At 44.2% G+C, this 25954-nt stretch overlaps 3 protein-coding genes across 3 annotated transcripts; 2 read left to right on the top strand and 1 right to left on the bottom strand.

Moving 5' to 3' along the window:
- The first annotated feature begins 123 nt into the window (after positions 1-123).
- Positions 124-9917, top strand: LOC133889473 (uncharacterized). The gene is made up of 5 exons (XM_062329982.1): positions 124-316; positions 4502-4809; positions 9220-9292; positions 9393-9427; positions 9606-9917. Exons 1-5 carry the CDS (start codon positions 124-126, stop codon positions 9915-9917), a joined length of 921 nt encoding a protein of 306 aa, XP_062185966.1.
- Positions 9918-15642: 5725 nt separating this feature from the next.
- On the top strand, positions 15643-17527 carry LOC133888800 (thioredoxin M3, chloroplastic-like). The gene is made up of 2 exons (XM_062329164.1): positions 15643-15961; positions 16875-17527. Exons 1-2 carry the CDS (start codon positions 15724-15726, stop codon positions 17195-17197), a joined length of 561 nt encoding a protein of 186 aa, XP_062185148.1. The 5' UTR covers positions 15643-15723; the 3' UTR covers positions 17198-17527.
- Positions 17528-22426: 4899 nt separating this feature from the next.
- Positions 22427-25309, bottom strand: LOC133889192 (subtilisin-like protease SBT1.7). Its single transcript, XM_062329669.1, has one exon. It carries the CDS (start codon positions 24894-24896, stop codon positions 22602-22604), a length of 2295 nt encoding a protein of 764 aa, XP_062185653.1. The 5' UTR covers positions 24897-25309; the 3' UTR covers positions 22427-22601.
- Positions 25310-25954: the final 645 nt, after the last annotated feature.

Raw genomic sequence — 25954 nt, 5'->3', positions numbered from 1 at the left:
TGGGCCAGCCCACAGAGCGCAGCCACTGGGTGGTTGGGCTGGCCAGGTCGAGCTATGGCCTGTTTGCCGATCCGCGCGAGTGCGTAGGCACACGGGCGCGCGAGCGGCGGATGGGAGGGAGAAATGGCCGACAGTGAGGAATCCACGGTGGTACGCATAGGAAAGCTTGCCGGAGTTGCACTCCGGCCGGAGCTTCATGATGGGAATTCGACGTCGGGCTTCTACGAGACATGGCGGACTCGTTTAGGAGCACCTCGACGACGGTCGGCGGCGAGAGTGGTGCTAGATGCCAGCCGGAGAGGGGACAATGGCACGGGTAAAAATAGGCAGCACCTCCCCTGCACGGGGAGATGCCAATCCTGTAAGAAAAGGAGGCCTATCACCTCAAGGCATCACGACACGATGTTCAGTCACATCACAGAGCAAAGGCGCACGCCGGTGGCGATGTTTGCATGGAGGCGGAGACAAACACACGTGGCGACGCGCGGTTATACGCTAATCAGCGGCTCGGGGTGACTACATGCTAGCTAGGAGGGTGCTAGGGGGACCAAGAGGCTCACCGAGAAGGAGAACAACGACTGGTTGGTCGCGGTGGCCGGAGGTTTGTCGAAGAGGCAACGGCGGACGGCTTGGCTCCGTGCGCGGGCAGCTCACGTCGGGCTTCCAGCGGATAGAGAGCGGCACCGAGACGGCGAGGGCTCCCTGGTGCTCTTCGGCAGCACATCAACGGCAGATTGGTGACGATGAGGTCGCAACGGCGGGAACAGCGGCAATGGTAGTGCGGTAGCGGTGGAAAATGGGGGAAAGGGTGAGGAGAAGGAGCCGGGTGCACTATTTATAGACGAAAGAGGGAGCTGGAGAGAGACGATGCGGTCGTGGATGTCATGGGGTCGATGACAGTGAGGTGGCAGGATAAGCTCACCTCGTTTCCCACGGTGTGGGCGGAAAGAGAGAGCGAGAGAGAGAGAGAGAGAGAGAGAGAGAGAGAGGAGGGAGCAGGAAAAGAGGAGGCTGGTCGGCGCACGGGATATTTCCCAGGGAGGAGGAACGGCAGCCGACGGGCACGTCACGCTGGAAAGGGGAAGGAGTAAGGAGGCCGATGGTGGCCACTCGACATGCGACGCATGGACGATCGAGTGGCACGCGAGAGCGGGATGGCGCGACGCGGGCGAGGTGGGCCAAGACAGTGGGCGGGGGGGATGAGAGAAAGGAGACCGGGCCGACTGGACTGAGAAAGGAAGGAAGGGAGGGAAATCGGCCTGGGAGAAAAGAAAGAGAAAAGAAAAGAGAGAGAGAGATTTTGGAATAATTCAAAATGGAATATTTTGAATTTGGATTTTTGACTTTGAATTCAGATCAACTCTATTTGGAATATTTGAACCTTGATTTGGACTTCGATTTAGATCTTCGGGAGAGTATTTGAATTTAAGGGTTTTGAATCCAATTTGGTTTAAGCTGAATAGAAACTAAGAATAGTTTTGCAATTGAGAGACATTCAATTTCATAACTCCACACAAAGAACCATAAAACCATAATCCAAATGTAGATGAACCAACTTAGTGCATAGATTATTTTGAAATCGATTCTAGTGCACTTTAGAATACTTATTCAACTTAGCACATCTAATATATATGAATGTATATATAATGGTATATATACATCCACATACCTATTTTCTTCATCTTAGTTAGCTTAATTAATTCTAAAAATATTAATTTGGAGTGAAATTTGTAATTAATTTAGCATGCTTAAACTCATGATGTTACAACAATGGTTTCCAAGTACCTCCAGGGAAGTACTATTTGGTTGATGGTGGGCATGCCAACACCCCTTCTTTCTTTGCACCATATCGTGGAGTCAGATACCATCTGAAGGAGTACGGGACAGGTTAAAAGTGTATATAGCCCTTATGTGTGGTTTTATTAATTAAAGACAATATGGACTAACAATGGTTATGAGAATTGTTAGTAGGTTATTCCATAGGTGATGCATGGAGAATGGATATGCATCAAGATGAATAAGCTCTAAGTGATGCTCGGGTAAGTCAATGATAATATCTATAGACTAACAATTATGTTGAAAATTGTTATTAGGTTATTCCATAGGAGATGCATAAGTAATGAAGTATGGATTCATTGAGAAATGCTATGAGTTCAAAGAATTGTATCAAAGTCATTGAGATCTTAGTGATGCTCATGAGAAGAAGGAAAAGCTCAAAGAAAAAGCTTGAAGCATGAAGGCTAAGTTACTTATGGAGATCAAGTAACTAAATGTATGAAATTGCCAATTAAGTTTTATGTACTAACCCATGTGCTTTGTACTTGAGAGTGAGTTGGGGTTATGTTCCTTAAGAAGACATAAGTTAAATTGAGATATTCTATATGCCAAGAAGTGAAGAATAAGACTAGACTCCATATATGATAAAGTGAATTCCTTGAAGATGTCAGATACAAAATGGTTTTCTATGGTAATACGGTGAAGGGCAAGCAAGACCCGGCTGCGATGGACCATCCGTGGTGAAGGGCAAGCAAATGGTTTGGCGCCGAAGGACCAAAACGGTGGTGAAGAGCGAGTGAAGGCTTTGTGCCAACGAGCTGTGTGAGGCCATGGGAAGCTATGAAAGATTCACATCAATCATATGAAGAATAAAAAAAAGATGGACTGAAGATTATACAGAAGTTGGCAAACCTCAAGATTTGAAAGAAAGAAGCGGTATTTGAAGGAATTCAAAGGCTCAAATTGGTTCAAACGAGTTTTACATTTGAATTTGAGTATAGGTATGACACACTATTAAGAGAGATGCAACATAGAGCTAATTGTCGTGTCTCAATGCTCAAGAGTTTCTAACCAAACCCAAGTGAGAGTTCTTTTTAGAAATTTGGTGCGGAAAGTGTGAAAGTGTCCGAATTGGGTTTCAAAGTGTTCTTAGTTTGATCAAATGTGTTTGAGATTAAGAATTTTGTTCTTATGGATAGCCCTCTGAATAAGCTTTCCATAGAGTCCAAAATCGTCGAAATCAGACTTCGGGATCAAAAGTTATCGCCATTTTTCACGGGTCAGTTCTGTTGAACTCGGATACTCCGGGTTGACCCAGATACTCCGGGTTGGCCGGAGACTTCGGGTTTAGCTCCGAGTCGGGTAGTCTTTTAGGGCCTTTTTGGTTTACCCGGATACTCTGGATTGATCTGGATACTCTGGGTTTTGGATGCTCCGGGTGAGGTTCCGAGTTGGGTTCTCGGTTTGGGCCTTTTTAGTTTACCCGGAGACTCCAGATCAGTACAAAAGTGTTGTAACGGCTAATTTTTATGGGTTGGATATTTATATCCCCTCACCCCCTGCTTTGGTTGCTGCTGGTGCTCCCCAAGAAATACTCAAAGCCGAAGCCAAAAGAATTTCTTCCCACTCTATTTTAATGAGAAATTTGAGAAGAAAAGTGAATTGAGTTGAGAGATTGAAAGATTGAATGCAAGTGAGCTAAAATCCATTCTTGAGCACTTCAGTTCATCGGCAAGAAGTTCGTGAGGCATTTGTTACTCTTGGAGGTGAAGCCTCGTAGACCGCTAGGCGTTGCCCAGTGAGCTCCCGTGCTTATTGTGATCGTGGGAAAGTTTGTGAAGGTCTATCTCACCTCTGCAAGGAAAGAAATAAAGCTAGTGGATCGAGGAAAGCGGTTGAAAGAGACCCGGCTCCTTGGAGCTTCATCAAAGGAGACGTAGGATTCATGGTGGTGAATCCGAACTTCGGAAAATAAATCTTTGTGTCTCATCTTTGGTTTATTTATTTTTGAGTTCCTACCCAGTATTTGTGCATATTGCTCGATCTACTTGCTCATGTGAAATTGATTGTTGGTTCTTCGTAGATCTACTTGGAATCATCACTTGGAACGCACGACTTCATTTTGGTTTAAGCTAGAACTCTTTAGCCATACTTTAATTTCAATTTTGAGCACATTCTGTACAGAACCTGGAGACTTTGGATATTGTACAATCTGCTCTCAACCTAGATACTCCGGGTTGACCCGAATACTCCGGTGAACAATGTTTTTAGGGTTTTTTAATTAATATTTTCTTACATATCTTTTGCTAGAATTGAATAATTTTTGTCACCCTAGGATTATAACTTTCACACTTATTTAGGATGATTGTGCACCAGTTGAGCTTAGCATATTTAGGTTTTTCACTTGTGAAAAATCTATTAGTTTATATTCTGCTGCAAGTTTAGGCCAACGGTAAAAGGGGATGAATTTTAGAAAAACACTTATTCACCCTTCTAAGCGATATCATTGTCCTTTCATACGTCACCGTAGACCTTGAAACTACAAAGAGATATTTAACCATCATCATGCGGTATTGAGGAATCATGTTGAAAGGGTTTTGGGGTTCTTAAGAAGCGCTTCCCCATCCTCAAAGTTGCCACATTTCATAAAATAAAGAACTAAGTGAAGATTCTCGTAGTTACTGTTGGTAGGAAAGGATTGATGTTTGATCCTTGTTTTATGTAGAAAAATCAAGAGTCTCTTGGAATCCAGTCCTAGAGAATACCCTTGTTGAGTCGCTGTATGAGCACAACACCCCTGATTATAGGGGTCAAAATGGATGGTCGTCAAAAACTTGGAACAAGATCGTGAAGGAATTCCATGATAGGGATAAGTATGTGAATTTCACAAAGGCCCAAATCCAAGAGATGGAAAAGGAGTTGAAAAGAGTATATAAGATGCTGAAAGAGGCTAGGAAGAAAAGTGGAGCTTCATGGAATGACCAGAGGTGTATGATTGAGGCCGAACCAGCTATATGGAACAACATAATCATTGTAAGATGATTTCTTGATCATTACTTAATTTTATAGTTAGTTATTTTCCATCGCTACGTAAATAATGTCAGTTTATAAACAACAGCTTGTGGATTGTGTAAAATCTTATCTCTAAACACAAAATCATTTCATGTTAGCCATAGTGACCAGCATGTAGCTACCAAGATATAGATCAAATTTTGGTTTTCTATACTGCCTGCTTGTTTTAAGTTTAACTATGTAAACTGCTTCAATGTATAAGGGGAAGATGGCCAAAAAAACATCACTACGACAACACCCAAAATATTTAGCCACAAGGCACTGAAACATGATATGATTTGCAGTCTCAGGAGTCTGAAACATTTAGGATCCATTTGTATCATTGCTGCTGTAAAATTCTTTTTCACCTAAATACTTCTATCGAGGGTTAGTCCCTGACAATAATTTCAGGGTATGCTGGACAGCGAGTGCGTGAACGACGTTTCAAGAATTGATGTGTGCACATACGATGGACTCAGGGACACAAGAATTTATACAGGTTCATGTCTCCCAGAGGATAATAGTCATACGTCATGTGTGTCGTATTATAGAGGATCTCAATTGGTTACAAAGATAGTTCTAGCTAATTGCAAGACTTGATCTGCCTTTTCCTACAAACAGGGTCCTCATAGTAGGGAGGAGGAGAACTTACATATTGGTCCAAATAGAAGAGTATGTCCATCCTAATATCTAACCCAAGCCATCATTACAAAGGAACATGCGTGTCCACTTGCTCGGAGGGCTCAGTATATCCCATCGTCGTGCATCGTTGTGCTGGTCTGCAAAGTCCCACTCCACAGCATTTAATGCTACGGGATGGGACAATGCCCCTCTGTGCCATCCCCGACCACTTTCTTGATCGGTCTGCTGACAACGTCCCATCCGTCATGTGGCGCCACGTCGGCATGCAAAAGTCCCACTCCATAGCATTTAATATTACAAGACGGGACAATGCTCCTATGCGTCGTCCATGACTTCGTCCACTAGAGTTGGCGCCTGGGGAAGGAAAACACTTAAGTGTATGTCAGTAAATGCGATTGGACAGGTTGTGTCAGATCCAACCCTACAACCAGTGAGGCCGGTCGTGGTTTTATGCAATGACGTAGGGAGACTGATCGTGTATGCCTTGTACTAGTCGTGGGAACCATACCCTGGTCACGTGACCGACCTATTTTAGGAAATATACGCCTCTAGCTATTATATCCCCCGCGAAGCCCGTTTGCCAGGGTACCCCTTTACTAAATACATCGACAACTTCTTTCTTAACAGTTCATAGCTGTGAGGAATCATCCAAAAAGTATTCTATTTAATAGTCAGAGGATCATTAAACATAATCACAACCTCAACGGTTAACTAGAATACCATCCTGGTAGTCTCGGCACGTGTTTTGTGCCCAAGATCGGAACACATGCCTTTACAACATATAGCATCACAACACAGCTTAAGAAAGAGCAAATAATTAAAGTTATATTACAAGTTCTTAAGCATTAAGCCATTTTCAACAATTTACATCAAAAGAGACAACTATGCAGTGGAAGAAAACCTATCAACACAAAAACTAGGCGGAGCCATATGCCCTTAGGCTCCACCCAAAAGCACACCACAAGAGAGTAGGATGCACTACTCTTGCCCACCATCGACTTCGGCGAACACAAAGTAGCCAAACACGACTCCTCCTCACCTGTAAAATCTATAGAGCAGTTGAGTATGAAGGTACTCGCAAGATTCAATCCATATAGGTCACATATAAATAAACCGACTCTAAGGATTATATATTGAGCCGTTAGCAAGGAAAAAGGCCACAAGATTAAGTAATTTACATATGCGAAATGCAATCTTTTGACATAAACATGTGAGCATCTACTCTAGAGTGCCTAAACCAAAACTATCTTGTAGACAACCTATATAACCTAAATGTAACTGGAACCAATATAAACATAAGTGTAAGGCAGAACCATAACCGTCATGTCCCAACATACCAAACCACCACATATCATCCCATATTCGTGACTCTACGACCGATGCAAATGAACAGAAGCTTACTCGATAACTGAAAGCACGGCAATTCGAATTGATTTTACACCCTGCAAGGGAGTACTCCTGGACCCACACGACACGAGACCACCGTCCACACAACCCGTCGGTTGCGAGTGATGATTCACATATCAGCCTTTCACGTACCCACCCCAAACCTTTGTGCCCATGCTCGATGTATGTGGAGGCCACCTAAGACCCCAAGTGTCCGATGTCTTATTGGCGGATCTCAGGTGCCTCTACAAGCCCTTGCTCACATCCCGGGCGCATGATTCCAATGAACGCGGTGACTTATGGTACTTGGCTTATCGTTCCCATATGTGACATGTGGTAAGTACAGAAAAGTGCTAAAGCCAACTGTATCGACAGACGATCTTAAACGATGCAAGCTGTCTACGGTATCCGAGCTCCTCTCCCGAACTACCCCGAGGAACTCCTCCAGTGTAGAAGATACCCCTAGCACCGCCCACATCTCGCCTCATACTCACAACTCATCCAATCAACATCATCAACCCAACAATATTAATTTGTGACAGTAATTAAAGCCTATGCTCGCGGACGATGAAACATTTCACCACTCAACTTCTACTGATGACCTAATGCATTGCTAAGCATCTCGTATCACTTTTAAGTTAGACAACATAGTATTAAACACAGGGTACAAGGATATGGATCAACAATAATTTAAGGTAGAGGCAATGCAAATCAACATAGGTTCTACCCATATCACCCGAGTCTGGAACTACAATTATGCAAACATACATACGATATAATTTATCAAATTATATCATACGAGATCAAAGTAGTAGGTAGAGTATGCTTAGATGCTTGCCTTGTTGCTCAGGTGATCACCCGATACTCCCCGCACAATACTCACAGAACTCGGGAAGGTTGGTGTCGCCTTCAACCATGGACAGGTCACGCGCCGGTTCTTCGCTCACTAAACAAGAACTCGTGCAATGATGAGCATGAATGAAGTGCAACAATGTATGCTACAATATGCATAACAACAAGCTAAAAGGATAAGACATAAGGAAGGACACGAAATTCGCGAAATAACAATGGCGGAGAAATACAGAAGGCCGGAGACTCCAGAAATTTCTCCGGACTTGCAGAGTCCTAGAGATTTACGGACTCTCCAGAGATTTCTCCGAACACTCCGGACCTTGTGTAGAAAGAAATTTCAAGGGGAAACTTTGGTTGATTCGATTCCAAATCAAAGAGCAAGATTTCGCAATGGCTCACGGGGGTCTAGAACTCACTCACTAATCTATCAACTCAATTCCTAACTCAATTTCATCCACAATCCTCTAATTTTCTCCAAAACTCAAGAACACATGAACTTCACAACCCTAACTCCAAATTTGAAATCTATCCAACCAAAACACGGATTCTTTACATGGATGCCTAGGGGACTCACTCAAGATTCTTTGCCGAGCTTGGGGACCGTCGGTTGAAGGAAGAAAGCTCGGGAAGAGGAAGAACACCGATGCTTCTTGTCCTTTAACCATGAACACCAAAAGGCATCAAAACTGGCTCGAATTCTTCAGGAAAACAAAAATGAATTGGAGGGATGGATAGCTTACGAGCTAGTGATCGCGTAGACACTACATGCGCACCTTGATTCATTCTCTTGAGGTGGGATTTTGAGGGAGAATGAGAGAGTGCTTGAGAGAGAGGGAGAGGGGCTGCTCTTGTGGCCGGTTGAGCACGGGTGGGAGCAGGTGGGAGAGTGAGGGAGAGGGAGGGAGAGCAGGTGGGGCTGCTGTCTCTTTGAGTGAGTGAGGTGTGGGGCCGAGTGGTGGATCCCACATGTTAGAGAAAAAGTCTGTTTCAACTGCGAATCACATTCTTTTCTCTCCCGAATTTCTTTCTCTCATCCAAATGACTCAGAACAAAGTACTCTAGTGTGCCTAAATAATTTACCTCGAAACTAATTATGGTGCTAATGATGCATGATTAAGCTTAATCACACTATTACGAAATTTGGGACGTGACACTAGCATTGATCATTATCTCCTGTCTCTCTAGCTTCATTATATATTTGGATAAAAGACAAGTAATCAGTATCTCTTCTTATGCCCAGAATCATGCCCGAAAAAAATTGCTCTAGCAGTCTACATTTTCTAGTGAATTTTTTCAAGTAGCAAATAAATTCCCATGGTGTAGTTTGGAATAGAACTGAGACATGACTCTGTAAGGATAGTCTTTCCACCATAAGATATGTGAGAGCACTGCCAAGTTCCCATCCTCTTCTCCATTTCTTGGCCAAACTCAGATGGACTATAGCAGTCAATAGATATCTGATTACTCTAATCATATACCTCAATCATTCAGTGTTTTACTTTTATTGTGTAGTCATTTACTAAAGCTAAGAAGTTTCATAGCAAGTCTTTTCCTCTATTTGATGTATCGGGAGAACTTTATGATGGTTAGTTTTGACACAAGTCATAATCCTTGTTATTAATATCTATGCTTTACGAGAACTGTATGTTGCTTACTCTTTCTTGTACTATAACTTCCTTGTGTAGGTCATACTGCTGAAGGAACCTACAATTTCACCTCTACTTAGCCACCACAGTATCCATTTCTTACACAAGTTGAGAGTGCAGATGAGCTTGGTAACATCGAGGTTATGTTTTTAGACTTGGAAGAGACTTTGGCTTATCATGGACAAGATGATGCAGATGCAAGAGTACAAAATAATTGAAGATGAAGATACAAGTGTTGAAAGGAATTAACAGAGGCCACAAAGAATGGTTGTTGCTGTAACAAGAAACAAAGAAGAAAAAGAACCAAAGAGACAGAAGAAGAGTGGTAGCATGGAAGGAATGGAGAGATACCTTGATATGAGAACCAAACAGGCTGAAGATGAAGTTGCACAGTTAGCAAGAGAAAAGGAGGTTGCTCAAGGTAATGATTTTTCAATCAAGAGGTGCATATATGTTCTCAACTCGATGGGAGTGACAAAGGAGGAAAAGGCTAAAGAATATGGTGTCTTCAAGAATCCCGATAACACGGAAATTTTTTTGAGTACTTGTGATGAGGATCCATAATCTGCCTTGATTTAGTTAAGAAATGAAATGGAACTTGGTGTTTTGCTGGCTTGAGGTCTGATCTCTCACACACACACGCGCGCTTGCGCCCACGGGGCTAATGTGCAGCTTTCTTTGTTGTACAGGGAAGCTATTTGATGGCTTTTCACTCTAGCAAGGCACCAATGCTCTCACGTGTTGTCAAGCAACCTCCATCTTTCTTACCAGTTGTGTATACTATTGTTTTCAGTAGTTGATTCTGAATGTCAATGTAGCATGTTGCATGAGCATGCTACCATCCAAAGTTCCAAATTTCCTCTGTCATGTAGTTGTTGTTTGGCTGAATTGGATCTTGTGCTTGGTCTGGATGCATGAGCAATTGCAGAACATAACAAAAATGCTCGAGATATATACTATAATCCAAATCCAGTTCTAAGTGAGGGCATGTTGTTTGTCCGTGAGCTTCTCTGACCTGATTCATTTTATTTTTTTTTGTCGTCTCATTATGTTAGGAACAACTATTCAATCTTCCTTTCCAAATCAAAACCTCAGCTAAAAGCCCAACCAAAACCGAACACAATTTCAAGAAAGAGATTAGGGGAAGCAAGTGATTCATCTCCCATAGAATTTAGGTGACATGGGAGGGATCTATTTAATCCCTCCTAGATAGTTTCCCGTTGGGGATTAAATCCCTCCCTAGATAGATTCCCGTTGGGGATTAAATTCCAAAGAACCAAATAAGACCTCAACAGGGACGGCCACCCCAGGTCGGTGGTGGTGTGCAACCCGTTGTAGAAGCGGTGCCGCGGTGGGCAGGAAGAAGCAGGGGCTGGGCTGCCTGTATCCCTTCCCCTCCGCCAGCCTGTCGTAGTTGATGAACATGTCGACGAAGGCGTCAGGGAGCGCTCGCCAAAGGAGGATGTTGCACACGTTGACGATGGCGTGCCACGCCCAGCGAACAAGGTGGTAGCAGGCGAGTGTGCAGAGGGGGAGGCAGCCCAAGATGTCGACGAGGTTGTCATTGGCAAGACTGGTGTGATTGGTTGCTCACGTAAGATCTTGCCTGTATAGATCGTATACGCAGGTTAAGGAGAACCCATCACAGATCTAGGAGCAAAAACAAGCAACTGTTCAACCCTAGTTAAGGTCCAAGGTTCAAGCAGATTTGAAGCTATCTGATAGTGTAGGGAAGAAGTTAAAACTCGATTGGTAAACAATAGCCAGCTAATTAATTTTGCATTTTCAGTCGATTTTTTTGTTCCTTCCGATCCGTGTCGCGGTCATCTCCTCCCCGCACCCCTTCCCTCGTGGACTGATTTTTCTCCATTATTTCATTTTGTGTTGTGGGCTTTGGTCTAGTTTTTTGCCCGGTTATTGTCTTTCGTCCCTGTGGGGTTCTCGTAACGTCGAAAGGTTGTCCCGTTTCTTCTCTCTCCATTCTGTTTCCTCTCTCTCTCCACAGCTCCTTTCTCTTTTCCTCGTGGAGAACCGGGGTTCAACGTGATAGGGCTCAGTGATACACATGGGGATTTGTTCATTTTGTTTCTCCGTTCTTCGATTTCTCCTCCGGTAAAACGCCGATCTGCTGTTGATTCGGTCAGTTTCTGCGTTTTTTTTTTTTTTTTGGCGATCTCGGTCACGGTGATCTAGTGTGTTCTGTTTTGGGTGCTAGATTTGGGTTTACGTTTTGTGGTATTCGGCGATCGCTGCCGCCTGCCGCCTCCGCTGTAAAAGTCGCACGTCGGTGCCTGCGCCGCACCCATGTCAGCCGCTCCATGGTAAGCCTTTGCTGCGTGAGGGGTGGCAACGGGTTTGTGGCAGAGCTGAAATTTTTACGTTGTGCAGGTATTTTAATTTTTTATAAGACTGTGAACGAGTTAGCGAGAGAGGGGAGGCAGTAGCAAATCCGGCAGCGGGGGAGCTTGTCGGATTGTGTCGCGCGGAGACGAGACGAAGCTGAGGTCAAAGAAGTAAAAAAATTTAAAGCACAATACAAATATATTTTAAAAAACATAATATCATAAATTCAACAAATATGTTTAAGTTTTAAAAAAATTGCAATATAAATTGTTCAAATATTAAATAAGATCTTATATAAATAGGAGATTACAATACTACTCTAGATTTTTCACTTTACGCTTTCTCATGATCATAAAAATCTCAATTATATCATTCTCGCTTACTTTGAAGAACATATCCAGCTCAATAAAAGTGATTAAGTCGTATAATGGTTCAAAGTTTGGCACAAATCACACAATCTGATTTCTAAAATTATACCAATTAAGCATCATGTGAGTAATCTTAATAATAAAGAAAAACAAAAATATCGATATCTGTCAAATAAATATTGAAACAACTAACAAGATTGATCAATCCTAACAACAATAACTGGTACTCTATTATGCAATACATCTACTCCAGCTGCTAGCTAATGCTGCAGCTGCTTTATCAAAACTAGTACTTAATTTTCTAGGCAAGGATAATGTAATTAGTAACTTATCATTAAGTTCTTGTTGAATTTTATCAAGGACACCAAGATACATTCTCTTCTATAATGATCATTAATTATTTATATCAGATTAATTGAAGCTCGCAACATTGCAAGTTTGGAAATTACAATCAATGTTGAACCTATAAGATTACAAGAGCAATTAAAGCTCATGACATTGCAACATTGAACCTCAAACATCTAGCTGAGTGAATGTGCTATGTACTCATGGCCTCACGCTCCCTGACCCTACACATACTTTCACAAAAATGGGTTGGATCCTAAGGTAGTTCCAGGCTCACCAGGACTACCCACTGGATTCGTCTATGAATGAGTTAGGTTGGAGCTAGGTAGAGTAAGAACGCATCCGACATGATATTATAGCACTAACAAGTGGACCCGCCTATATGAGCGGATACAAGAGTCTGCATCCGTCAGGCCAGGCTGCGGAGAGAAATTTGAATCGAGCTTCCCTCTCGAGCCAAACTACGGACATATATTTGCATCCATCCAGCTAGATTGTAACAATGTATGAGGGTAACCAAACACGCATCTCCCTGAGATTATACGTATCCATCGAGCCAGCATACATCCGTATGGGCAACCAATCACACCTTTAAGAGACCCCCATTAATTTACATGACAATACTAATTAAATGCTTAATCAAGTACTTAATTAAGTATATCTCCATGTGTTGTACTTTTAAGCGCAATTAGAAAATTAACCTAATCAAACAAAGCTTTTATCCATTATCAACAATTTATGCTCGTTTTACACGGCATATTTGACTTTCTCTATTTCTTTGCATCGCCACCGCCTACAGGTCACTCGTGCATGTGCTCCGCTTGCTACTTGCCGTTGCTTCAATATTAAGGTTGTGAAGCCACAAACTCCAGAAAGGTACGCCTCATGCTCCCTCTCAACCATCCTAATCTTCAATTGTTGTATGGACTTTTGCTTTATGATTAGATTAATCTGGTACGGATATTGTTAATTATATTATGTATTCTTTAGTTGTGATGATGAATTGATGATGTCATGAATTATCTAATGCACTATTTTTTTTTTCCAAATTTAGTATGCTTTGATAGCCTTTATATGTTGACTTGTTTAGCTATGATGAAGATGCTAAAGACTATCGATAGTTTTTATAATCCAGTTGTTTCAAGTTTCAGTTGTGCTAAAAATACTAATGCGGCCATTGATCAAACATTTGAACCGTTTGATATACAAATTCTTGATCAGAATAATTATACACTACCGCAAGATCAATAAACAAGAATTATAACTACAACATTCGAGAGGACTCAAGTAAATGCCTAAAAATTTGAGATACTTGTTAACTAATTAGTAGATAAAATAATTAGCTTTCTTTTGTATCACAAAACATATGTTATTATACTTATAATCTATGCTCCTGTTGAGTCAGTATATATGTATATATACCATCATTTTATACTTATTATCAAATAATTGTTGTTAATATTTGCGACTTGGTCCCCTATGGTTCCATCCTGGCTCCGTCCATGATTATGCAAGTATTCGGTTTGTTGTTTTCGAGCTTCCGATGTGAGATTTTGTTCTGCTTCTTCGAGCTTCCGATGTGAGATTTTGTTCTGCTTCAAAGGTACAAACACATCAATACTGGTTCATGCTCTCATTCTTATCCGTGCGAATTAGGTTTGCAGTATATTCATGCCAAAGTGTACTCTTCCTGAAAGAGTAACGTGGAATTGTTCTTCTGTTTTTAAGAGGATAATTTGGTTGCAGCCGTAGTCATCGTTAAAGGGTTGCATAGCGTGCGTGTCACAGCTATTTGGAAATTAACTAATCAAATAGTACTGGAACATATTACCATATTGTTGGTTCTTGGTGTAGCAAGTCTTTCTCTGATAATCCAATTTGATTTCTAGGTTTTTGAACTAAATATTTTAAAAATTATTAATAATTAAAGTTTTAAAAGTTTGATTAGATATTATCTAAAATGTCAAGTATTAATAACTGGAGAGAGTAGTATTTTTGGAACGGTCAATTGATAAGTTCTGATAGCGATCTGGTGCCTCTGCTCCTCCCAAGTTTTTGAATCTTTTGCTAGTGGATGTGTGTGTGTGTGTGTGTGTGTTTTTTTTTTTTTTTGCTACCCATCGTATAGATTACAAGGTGCTAAGATCTGTGTTAGTAGAGTTTTTAGAATTATTATTTGGACCTAGATTTTGGAAATACGTCTGCTCAGCTCAGTTTATCGTTTTCTGGTTGTTCAGTTATGTTCAGTTTAGTTTGGGCACCACGTTTAGTCTGTCATATATGTGAAATTAAGCTATATCTATTAGCTAGTGATGTGTGGTCCTGAGAGACCATCCCTTGCAACTAGCTTCAAGATATATCTTGTGTTGTGTCTTGTGAAGTTTCTTTGTTTATGGAAACCTATCTAGCTACTTCCCATACTATGAACCAATTAACCAATCTGCCTGTAGTTCGCTTTATTTCGGAAGATTCAAAATTAACCATTCAATCTGTGATGCAGGAATAAGACTAGTTTAGCTTATTTTATGTGTTATTTTACTTTATTAATTTTTTCAGCTTGCAAAAGTTCCCCAAAGCCCTTTCAGGCGAAAGGTAGGGCTTGGGCCTCTTTTTGCTCCCTTGGCGTCCAATTTTGATTACCCGAGGAATGTCTTGCTCTTCCAGACGCGATTCACTTGGAGGGCAATGTACCATTATAGGATGGACGATTTATCACCGCTAACAATTGCCGTTGTTAATGGATCTGTTGTCTCCTGTGCTTCGATGCGAGATTGCGACAACGAGCAAACGCGATGCTCCCGTTCGCTTGACATAATCTAATTCGGAATTATTTACATCCTAGGATCTCAAATATAAATCTATTAGAAAATTAATTGGTCTCCTATATTACATTTTGATTAGCAATATTTATTAAAAAATATTATTTTAAAAAGTATTTTTTAATGAATCTAGTATATAAATCTTATGTTCTCGGTCTATAGGCTGCTTTAGAAATTGATGGTAGTAGAAAAAAAATTGACTTAAGACAAACCTAAATATTTTGGATCAGATGAAGGATTCATTTTCTGCAAAAAAGCTAAATCGCGTAGAAATGGAAACCGTTGGATGCTCGATCCAACGGCCATCAAGCGCGGAACGGCAAGATCGTAAGCGAGGCGACAGGCGAGGATAGGCTGTGTGCGGCTGTCTCGTTAAATTTGGTAAATTTTTTATTTGCCACTTAAATTTTTGCTCGTTTCAAGAATTGCCCCAATTTTCTACCTACCGCATTTCTCCGACACGACTCGAGCTCGACTCAACTCGCGAAATCGAACATGGCCGCCGCCGCCTCCTGCCCCGCCCCGCCGCGCCGGCTCTGCTCCGCCACGGCGCTGCCGGCTCCCTCTGCCGCTGCGTCCAGCCGCAGAAGGGTTGGATACGGCTCCTCGTCGGCCCGCCGGTGGCCATGCCGCCGCTGGGCCTACCGGCCGGACGCTGCGGCGCCCCGGATTCGGCGGCCGCCGCCGCGGCGCCCGGCGGCGGCGAGGGTGAGCTGCGCCTACTCCCCCGGCGGTAAGGTCCTAGCTGCTTGATCCCCGTGAACCTTCATTGCTCATGTTCGCGGACCGCTCGTTGGATTGTCCCAATATGTTTCGTTTCGTGGTTTTCTTGTGCGATTGCTCGTTGGGATGCGTCAATAGAAGGCCTTAGGTGCCTAGCATAGTTGCCACTTGCCATAACTTTATTGATTGCTTGCTTGTAAGTATCGAGCACTGAACGGTGTAGCCTGGAAGCTGTGGTGAAGCAGCTTGTTAGAAGCTAGTGGAATGTACTAAAACATAGGATGAGGCGGAAGAAGTGGACCAGGATATATAGCGGATCCATTGGATTCAAGTTGTGGTTAGCTGAGCCCGTTGGAAAGTTGAGCCTTGATACGTGGTGAAATTGTCTTCTTGCTAGCAAACTGAACTTACCAGGAGTTGTATTGCAATATTCTAATAGTTTTTGCTGTTGCCATGTAATGAAATGCACGAGTAGATGGATATTGTCATATATTTGTGAGTTAGTTTCTACGCGCGAAGGTTAAATACGACTCAAATCCCAATTCCTCGATTACCGTAAAGACTGTGAAATCTAGGCATTACGTGCATGCTTATTTTGCTATTTGGCTGCCATTTTCAGGTAGTTCTATTCATTTTCATGATAATACGGCGTCTGCTCCTGTTACTCTGTGTGTATGATTGAGTAGATCTCATGCACTATTTTATTATCTTTTTTGTGTAATATTTAGTTCATCTTTATGATCCACCTAAGTAAAGACTTTCAGCTACCTTATATACTTGAGCTTTTCAAATTTCCTAATTCTGTTACATGAGCAGAGCAACTGCTGTTATATTTTACATAAATTTATTTTTAGGTTCTCTGTCAATCTTATCTAGAGATCTTTAGAAAATATCTAATAGCAATATTCTGTCTCTTTGTACAGCTGAATCAATAACCGCATGCTCTTGGAATGAATATGTGATCTGCAGTGATGTACCCGTGCTTGTTGAGTTTTGGGCCTCATGGTGTGGACCTTGCAGAATGGTCACCCGAATCGTCGATGAGATAGCACAAGAATATGCTGGAAGGATAAAATGTTATAAGCTTGACACTGATGATTACCCGCAGATTGCAACATCTTACAGTATTGAGAGGATTCCAACTGTTTTACTCTTCAAGGATGGAGAGAAAATACATAGTATTACTGGGACTCTGCCAAAAGCCGTTTATGTGAGATCCATCGAGAAATCTATCTCAGAACAATGATCTATTTGATTAGAGAACTCTGTAATATTCTTTGATCCAGATTTATATTCCTGCATACTTGGTTTTATTACCAGATAGTGCAGAGAGTGAAGGTAAATTTGGAGTTTTCAACATGAGCATCTTACCTAGAAGTATGGTACTGCGGGTGATCCTTTTGCTATTCAATAGCAGTGTAAATATAGATGTACTTCTGAAAAGCCAGAGTGTTGATTTTTGTTTTTACTTCAAAGGCTGTAATGTACTACTGTTGTCATTGATATGACACAGGGCAGCATATTTGAGCCCTTCACAAATAGCTTACTAAATGAAGTCAAGTTAAGGTTTTCCTCTTATTTTACTGTTTTGTATCATCTATGGTTTTGCCTTTTTTTGGCATCACCTTAACTTTTTCGTTCTTTTTGGTTGTCCAAGGCAAGTATAAATCTTGAATTATTTCAGTCATCACAATTCTTATTCCTGCAAAACTTAACACTTCTTATCGTACATATATATGCAGAAGCAGCTAACCATTTGTGTTCTTATTGCCAGAAAAAGGTGTGTCACTGCTATGTGAGTACAAGTGTTGTTACTGCTTGCACCGAGCTGCTTCTATCAGCAATCCCTTCAAGGTATGTACTGCTAACCATGTAGGTACCTTATACCATCATTATTCTGTTTAACCTATGATATGTCTAGAATCAACCGGCTAAACTGTTGTTATTACACGTTACTGTGTTAGGCAGATCATTTATATCACCTTTTAGCTTGTCTAGGAGGTAATAAGATGCACGCGCCTGTTATCATTTATATCGCCTTTTACCCATTTCTCAATATTTGGTATCACAAGTCCTGTTCCTGCGCCTGTCTCCCATGCCACCGCCGCTCCACCAGCCCTAGCACACCCTTCACGCCGCCCTACTGTTGCACCACGCTGCTGCCGCCCTGCTGCTGCATCACACCGATGCCGCCTTACTGTTGCACCACGTTGTCGCCGCCCTCCTGCTGCACCACGCCACCGTCAACCTGCTGCGCCGCCGTCGCCGCTACTCACCACGTCACCACTGCCCTCGCCGCTGTTTCGTTTTCCCCTGCAACAGTCGCTGCTCTACTCCACGCCATCCGCAACTGTCGCTCCACCATCACTACTTTGGCTCACACAGTTGGCTTGCACCCTCATCATTGGTGACAATGCCTACACCATAGAGCTTCTCGGCAAGATGATAGAGAAACTTTTAACAAAAGCTGAAGCAATCAAGGCTCGTCAGGATGAATGGGAGAAGAATTTCAGCACCTTAGGTTTGGCTTCTTCTGTCACCTCGGATCCTTTCAAGGGCAAATCAGCAAGCTCAGATGATGATCAGCTCAATATATCTGAGATCCGCACCAACATCAATGCGTTGTTGATGAAACTGAAGGAGCATGAGGCGGTGCGTTCCAATGCAGTGGACATGCTGCCACCACCTGCCCTAATGGTCACATTAGCAAAAGTCGCTTCATCTTTACCAGTGCCGGCTGAAGCGCTATCATCTACCCTCATGTCCACACACCCGGAGCCTTCTATAGTGCTACCAACTCCTGCCGTCACATGCATGATGATGCCAGAGCCTCGAGCATTTTCACTCTCAATTCAGTTGTCCTTAGCTGCTCCAACGGTGCCTATGCTGAGAAATAAGGATGATATCGCCTCCATCCTTCACAATATGGGCGTGTTCAAGAACTACAAGGAACCTTACAAAAACATCAGACTTTCATTAGCGTGGGGTTTCCATGGGTTGCAGCCATGGCCACCACCGCAACTCGAGGACGAGCTGTTTCATGTCAAAGAAGGAAATGATATGGGTGCAGTATAGCATGAGATCTAGTTAGGAGATAGGTTACCTTTTTAATTAGAAGATAAGTTTGGCACTTTAGGATTTGATTTGTTTAGAGATAGGATCAGTTATGAGATAGAGTTGGATTCAGTTTAATAGTTAGTTGGATTGGCATTGTGGCTCTTTAGTTAGCTGGCTATATATAGTTGGCAATAGCTTTGTATTAGGGCAAGCAAGAAATAAACAAAGTAAAGATTAGAGCCTGCTAGGCGGGGCGATCTAGTTATCCCAGTTACCGTCCTCAGTACTTCTCCAGAAAAAAGAAAGAGGGGAACAAATATAAAAGGAAGGATAATAGCAATGTAGAAATGGACTTGTAGCAAGAATGAAATTGGAATCTTGAGAGACATTTTATTTTGTCTAAACCTATATATTTGTTGCTTCTGCTAAGGTCACATTTTTGCTAGTCTACTGTTGTGCTTCTAATATATTGTTTCCTTCATCCCTGTTAGGGTGGTCACAAACATTGTAATTGGATATATAGACATAGAGTAAGTGATTTTTAGCTTTTTGCCAAGATCCCATTGAGTACTGCAGATTTGTATGGTCTTGTCGAGAATAATCATTGAAGGTAGTTTAGATCAAGATTGGCTCCAGTGGAGCTGGTGTTGGATCTCCTAGTCACTGCTTATATCAGTAAGTTTTTATGGAGATCACCGAGGTAGTCGATAAACATAAAACAGGTGCATAGTAGACAAAGCTTGAATAGAAGTTTGGTTTGACACAGCTATTACCAATAGGGATGCAAGTTTTGTAATTTTTGGGTCATTGGGTTGACCCAAAACTCAAAAAAAAAAAAAAAAAAACTAAAGATTCACTCCACCTAATTAAGTTAAGGAAAAAATGAACTAAGTAATGACATAGAACTACCCATTGGGTACCCACTTGCATCTCTAATTACCAAAACATGACAGAATTGTGCCTACTCAACTTTGCATGCTGTTAATCTTGTTATTGGCATTATTGACCACACATGCGATTGTTGTCATGGCAGACTCGGTGGTTGTTGCACTCTAGTCTTCATGCATGATATGCAGCACAGTGGACACTCTGGCTTTCTGTAATGATTTTGTGGTTATATATAGAGGGAGGCATATACTGGATGATCAGCTTGGTGCCACCAATATCCATACCTTCTTTGTTCAACTTCAACCTGGTGATCGTTTCAGCCCCAAGTCAATGCGATGAATTCCATGCTGATCTTTGGTGCACTTGTTGCAGCCATATAATTCTCGATGTGTCGACCATTTGAGAACCTGACAGACACCTTAGCATGAGGAAATTACTTGATTCCCAGAGTAATTTCATGCTGTTTTCGACGATGACTTCTTCATGGCTGCAATTGATCTATGTGCTTTTAACTTGTCTGCTTATCTCATGCCATTTATAAGACGAATTTCTGAACTACTCTGCAATTGGCATTGGGATTAGCATTGGTGAAAAACTGATAAATGATGGTCCAACAGTGCACCAATTCTTCTTCAACATTTGAAGTCAGTAGCCTTGGGAGCGTTGCCAGCTGAACGTGCGATAAAGATCGCCTTCACAATGGGTATGAGACCGACCTCCAGTTGTAATTGGAGACCTGAGATACTGATAAACATTCCAAATAATCAAGTGGATGCTACCAGGCATTTTCTGATACTATGATCCATTGAAGTAACCTTGCAAGTACGTTGTGACTGCCAATCAAAAAGGCATAAGCTAAGAGTACAGCAGAGTGCATGGCTGCAGTTTCTATGTTGGTAATGGCTGTGGTGAATCATAATAACAGCTGAAACAACGACCATTATGACATATCGACAGGCTCAATAGATGACTTGTGTGATTGATGACCGTAGTAGTCCCTGGGTGCATTGTCATCCTCATCATCAAATGTACTGAGGCGCTGCCGTTTAAGGCTCTTTAAGAAAACTTCAATTTGCATTTGGGTGCAAAATGAGGCATCACCTGCTGATATCATCTCAGAAACTTGTAGTTGCCCCTCTGCCTCACCAGTACAAGAGGTACGCCTGTATCACACAAGGCACTGGGACTTTTTTGGAAGCCAGCTACCAGTCAGGCAACTCAATAACTCATCCATACTTGATGGGCTCAAGTGTTCATGTTCTTGCTAAAGTGGTCAACAACAGCATGGTGAAGTACCTAACTGTGGGTGGCAAAGGGCTTTGATGTGATATGGATAATCATTTGCACGTCTTGCTCTGCTGACAATGACCTTATACCTAAGATAGAAATTCAAAATGAGTAGGATTTTGAACTGGTTGAAGGAATGGTGGTGAGTACTGCAGACCTGCAGTGGTCTGGTAGCAGCAACATGGCCATGAGTTTTCAAGATTTTTATGCTGACACTATTGTATAGCAAGGACACAAAATTTATGGCTTCTTTGGAGATTGAGTGCCTTAATAATATCCAATTGAATTCATCGTTGATGTCACCCCATTTTACTTGCACTAAAGTAGTACAGCTCCAGTCTCGTGTACAGTCCGTCTGCCCTATTTTACATATTTTTGCCGATCCTATTGGTTATGGAGAGATACTGGAGAGTGTCTGTTTGCTCAATTTGGAGAACTTCCCACAATAATGGTACATCTGGAGCTTCAAAGTTGTCTTTGCTCTATCTTGTATCTGATATATCGCAGCTTGTATGTATGATGGGTACAGTAGTGAAGCTGATCAGATGACGGTGATGTACCGGGCGCTGCTAACTCATTGTATGAGACTCATTAACATGGATCGTCTTTACTTATGAATAATGTACAGGTCTACTCCTTTTCGAAGTTCTCTTTGGATGCATAAATGTAAATATGAATGTACCTCTAAAGCTAGACAACCAAGTTCATACTAGTTCTTATTCATCAGTGGTGTATCTGTGGTACATTGGTGCCTTAATGCTGTTCTGAGCCTGAGGTTCCCAGAGAAATGGTATTGTGCTTTTAATTTCAACCATTCTGCATTTTCATACTTCTTTTTAAGCAAGACAAAATATCGAAGTAGTTCGTCTGGAGTAGAATCTGATATGCTGAGAAAAACAATGCGAAATCTAGAATTTATATATAGGGTATAAATACAGTTGACGCCATTAGTAATTGAGTATCTAGTGAGAACCCTCCCCCCCCCCCCCCCTCTCAGCCTACGTTTCTTTTTGTTTCTGATCAGGATTTATCTATCTATTATATTATTATTTGAGAAAAAAAAGTCATCACGTTCGTTCTCAATACCATAAAATTACCATATTAATTAAAAAAAAATATCTAGATCACTCATTGTTACGAATATCTAACAGTCTAGATTTAATCAAAGAGTCCATATCAAAATTAACATCAATCTCCATACGGTTTAGAAAACAAAATATCTAAACAAAGAGTCTAAATAAAATAAAATTAATAATAAAAATATACTATTTTTTAATTAAATATTATTATGATAAAATATTACAGCGAGACTAACCACGCTATTAGTACCAATCACCTTGCTAATTATATATATAGTTTGATGCATTTTCTATTGTCACGCTTTTTTTCTTTTCTCCTGCTATGCTAACATTTCTTCCTCATTGGGCAAATGCTGAGACTATTGGGCTCCTGACAACATGATTGCCTCCGACTTCGTTCCAGGTCAAGAACCCATAATTCCCAATGTAATTGTAGTCATCTGATCCTCTTTTCACCTGGCTGACCTGCACCGTGACTGTGAACGCCTGCGTGCTGCCTTTGCCGCCGAAGGACAGCGCCGGCGGCGTCACCGTCACCTTCATACCCGGTGGCGCCGTCACCGACACGCTGTACTTCGCCGGCGAGCCCGCTACGTTGGTCAGTACCCTCTGGAACGTCCGGGTGGCCGAGTTGGTGTTGTTGAGGATGACCATGAAGGACGGGTAGTTCAGGTCAAGGTTTGCTCTGGCGCAGCTGGGGTTTCGCCGGCCGGTGACGGCCGCTATCTGACGGTTGCTGTAGCGGAGACCGCAAAGGAAGTTGACGTAGTCGTCGGGCGCCACGTCGTACACGAGGCCGGGGTCCATTGCCTGGTTGGGGCTGACGTGGCCGCTGCCGAAGTCCAGTGGCGTTCCCGGTGACCCACTCGGCATGGTGACGATGACGCTGTTGGAGTTGTCCTTCACGTAGGCCGTCGTCATCATGGCGGACCGGATGACCGCCGGGCTCCAGTCCGGGTGCAACGACCGCAGCAGGGCGACCACGCCGGCGACGTGCGGTGACGACATGGACGTGCCGGAGGCGAGCATGTACTTGGTGAAGATCTTCTTGCTGCCAATATCCATGATCTCTTTGTTGGGCACCCACGCCGCGAGGATGTTCACCCCCGGCGCGACGACGTCCGGCTTCAGGATCGCAGGGCTGATCTGGCTCGGCCCACGGGAAGAGAAGTACGGCACGGACGGCGCCGGCTTGACGCCGAGCTCCGTCTCGACGAACCGGACACTCACCTTGGGCGCCCCTCGTGTCCCAGCCGCCGTCACGTACTTCTCGATGGCCGCGCCGTCCGACAGGGTGACAAGCACCATCGGCATGATGTAGTCCGTCGGCTCAAGGAACTCCTTCATGTTGCTCGCGATGATGGCGCCGCGGCCACCGTTGCTCTGCACCTCGTCCATCTGCTGCCGGAAGCTCTCGCCGGCGGTGCAGAAGACGAACTTCCCGCTCACGTCCTTGCGGCTGAGGCTGGAGTACTCGCACCTCTGCTTGCTCTTGTTGTTGTGACCGTAGTAAAGGTTCGCGCCGACGATGCCGGCGCTCGCCAGGTACACCGACTTGCCCTGGATGCTTCTCGCGCCGCTGCCGCTGCCGAGCGTGACGGTCGCGGTGAAGTCCCTGTCGATGCTTGATGCGCCGACGGTCGTGATCCAGGGCGCGCCGTTCATGATGGTGTACCCGTCGGAGCCGTCGTTCCCAGCGGAGCACGTCACGAAGATGCCCTTCTGTATGGCGGCGAAGGCTCCAATGGCAATCACATTGGTGTCGTAGGAAGTCTCCGGGAATCCCAGAGACAGCGACATCACATCGACGCCGTCGGCGATGGCTCGGTCCATGGCGGCCAGCACGTCGGTGGACGCGGACTCCAGCGTGTCGCCCGAGAACACGGCCTTGTACATGGCCACCCTAGCCATCGGGGCGATGCCGGTCGCCGTGCCGTTGGCGTAGCCGAAGTAGCTGGCGCCCTTGACGGCGGCGCCGGCCGCCGTGGACGACGTGTGCGAGCCATGGCCGTAGTAGTCCCTCGGCGAGTCGTAGTCATCGGGCGAGATTGTGATGCCGCTCTTCTTCAGGCCCCTGCTGAAGGACCGCGCGCCTATGAGCTTCCTGTTGCACAGCGAGGCATTGAACTCCGCGCCGGCCTCGCACGCGCCCTTCCACCTCGCCGGCACGGGATTTTGGATGCCGGCGTCTCTGAAGCTCTCGCTCTCCGGCCAGACGCCCGTGTCCACGATTCCGATGATCACGTCGTCTCCGAACTTGGACGCCGGCCAGACGCCGGCGCCAGCGCTCAGCCCGAGGAACTCCGGCGTGTGCGTGGTGTGGAGCCGCGCGTACGTCTCCGGGAACGCCGCGACGTGTCCCTCCGTCCTCCTCAGCTCCTCCAGCTGCCGCGCGGTGAGCACCGCGCTGAACCCCTGCATGGCGTGCGCGTACGTGTACAGGTGCTCCGGCGCGCCCTCCCCCGTCGCGGCCGCCAGGGACGACAGCACCGACTGGTACCACCCCTCGTGCTCCACGAACGGCGCCGGCATCGCCGAAACGTCCATCTGGACGATGTACGGCCTCCGGTCGTCGCCATGCGCCGCCATGCACACTAGCAAGATGCACGCCCCGAACAGCACTGCCCGATACATGGTCGTGTCGGACGCAGCAGCCACAGACTGACTGCGAGTGGATGGAAGCAGCTGCGCTGAGGCGTTTCAGCTCAGAGCTGCCGCTTCTTATGCATCAGCAGCAGCGCAGCACACTGGCCAGCCGAGTGTGGGTGAGTGGACGCCACGAGTGGAGAGCACTCGCTGACTCGAAGTCTCGCCGGTGCAGTGGTGCCACTCTACCAGATGCATTATATACATAATGGATTCCATGGCGGCCAGGGCCATGGGATTAATCAAAAATCCCAAGAAAAAGGTCAAAGAATCTTCTCAAGATCACCAAAGTTATCTCACCCTGCGATTGGCGATGGGTGGCATTTGGCATGCATGTTCGTCGACGTTGCAATCATTGCACAGTTCGGTCAGCTTTAGCTTGGCATGGAAGTATCGGCGTTTGGTGCGTGTCCATGTCACTGAACTTGCTTTCCTCTCACGACAGCGGCTCTCATTTGCATCTGCAATGGCTGATTAGTGTCCTCTAATCCTCCTCCCTGCCTGCTGCATGCCTTTACAGTGCTGCTGCTATGACACTTTGTTTACGCGCTAATCGGTTGGTTATGCGGTGCTTTCAAGTCAAGCTGCGGCACTTGGCACTAGCGTTGTGGGTATGAAAGAAATTCAGAACAAAGTGGATATGTTATCTGTGGCTGTTGATATCATCACATGAAACTGATGCACAACAGCAGAACAGAAGTACAGTGTGTTGTGGGTGCTGCACTCAGGCTGGTCTGGACTTGCCATCGGTGGTCTCTCTTTTGTGCCAGGGTGCCTTCCCCACTCGTGTGCTCCACTGCCGGCCGCCGTGGCGCCGTCTCTTGCACGGTGCAGAACCCGCCGCGCCTTCTCATCGCCGCTTTCGGCTGCGGCGCAGAGCGATCGGTTGACTGAAAGTCTGAAATGGACAGTGAAGCACTGAAAGTGACTGAAACCGTTGAGGAAGGGGAGAAGTTTTCAGGTGGAGGAGTGCAGTACGGTTGCATGCTCATTCAATTCTGAGTTCTCGCGTAACGGGTTCTAATTCCAGGGTTGCATTGTTCATT

Source organism: Phragmites australis, chromosome 13, assembly GCF_958298935.1.
Source record: "Phragmites australis chromosome 13, lpPhrAust1.1, whole genome shotgun sequence".
Lineage (NCBI taxonomy): Eukaryota > Viridiplantae > Streptophyta > Magnoliopsida > Poales > Poaceae > Phragmites > Phragmites australis.
The sequence above is the reverse complement of the archived record's forward strand: the minus strand, read 5'-3'. Positions and strand labels throughout refer to the sequence as shown.

Excerpts from the sequence above, each read along its gene's own strand:
- LOC133889473 (XM_062329982.1), top strand. The coding sequence starts at position 124 with ATGGCCGACAGTGAGGAATCCACGGTGGTACGCATAGGAAAGCTTGCC. Across the intron at positions 4,810-9,219 it reads TATGGAACAACATAATCATT|TCATTTACTAAAGCTAAGAA; the intron begins GTAAGATGATTT and ends TTTATTGTGTAG. Across the intron at positions 9,293-9,392 it reads ATCGGGAGAACTTTATGATG|GTCATACTGCTGAAGGAACC; the intron begins GTTAGTTTTGAC and ends TTCCTTGTGTAG.
- LOC133888800 (XM_062329164.1), top strand. The coding sequence starts at position 15,724 with ATGGCCGCCGCCGCCTCCTGCCCCGCCCCGCCGCGCCGGCTCTGCTCC. Across the intron at positions 15,962-16,874 it reads CTGCGCCTACTCCCCCGGCG|CTGAATCAATAACCGCATGC; the intron begins GTAAGGTCCTAG and ends CTCTTTGTACAG.
- LOC133889192 (XM_062329669.1), bottom strand. The coding sequence starts at position 24,896 with ATGTATCGGGCAGTGCTGTTCGGGGCGTGCATCTTGCTAGTGTGCATG.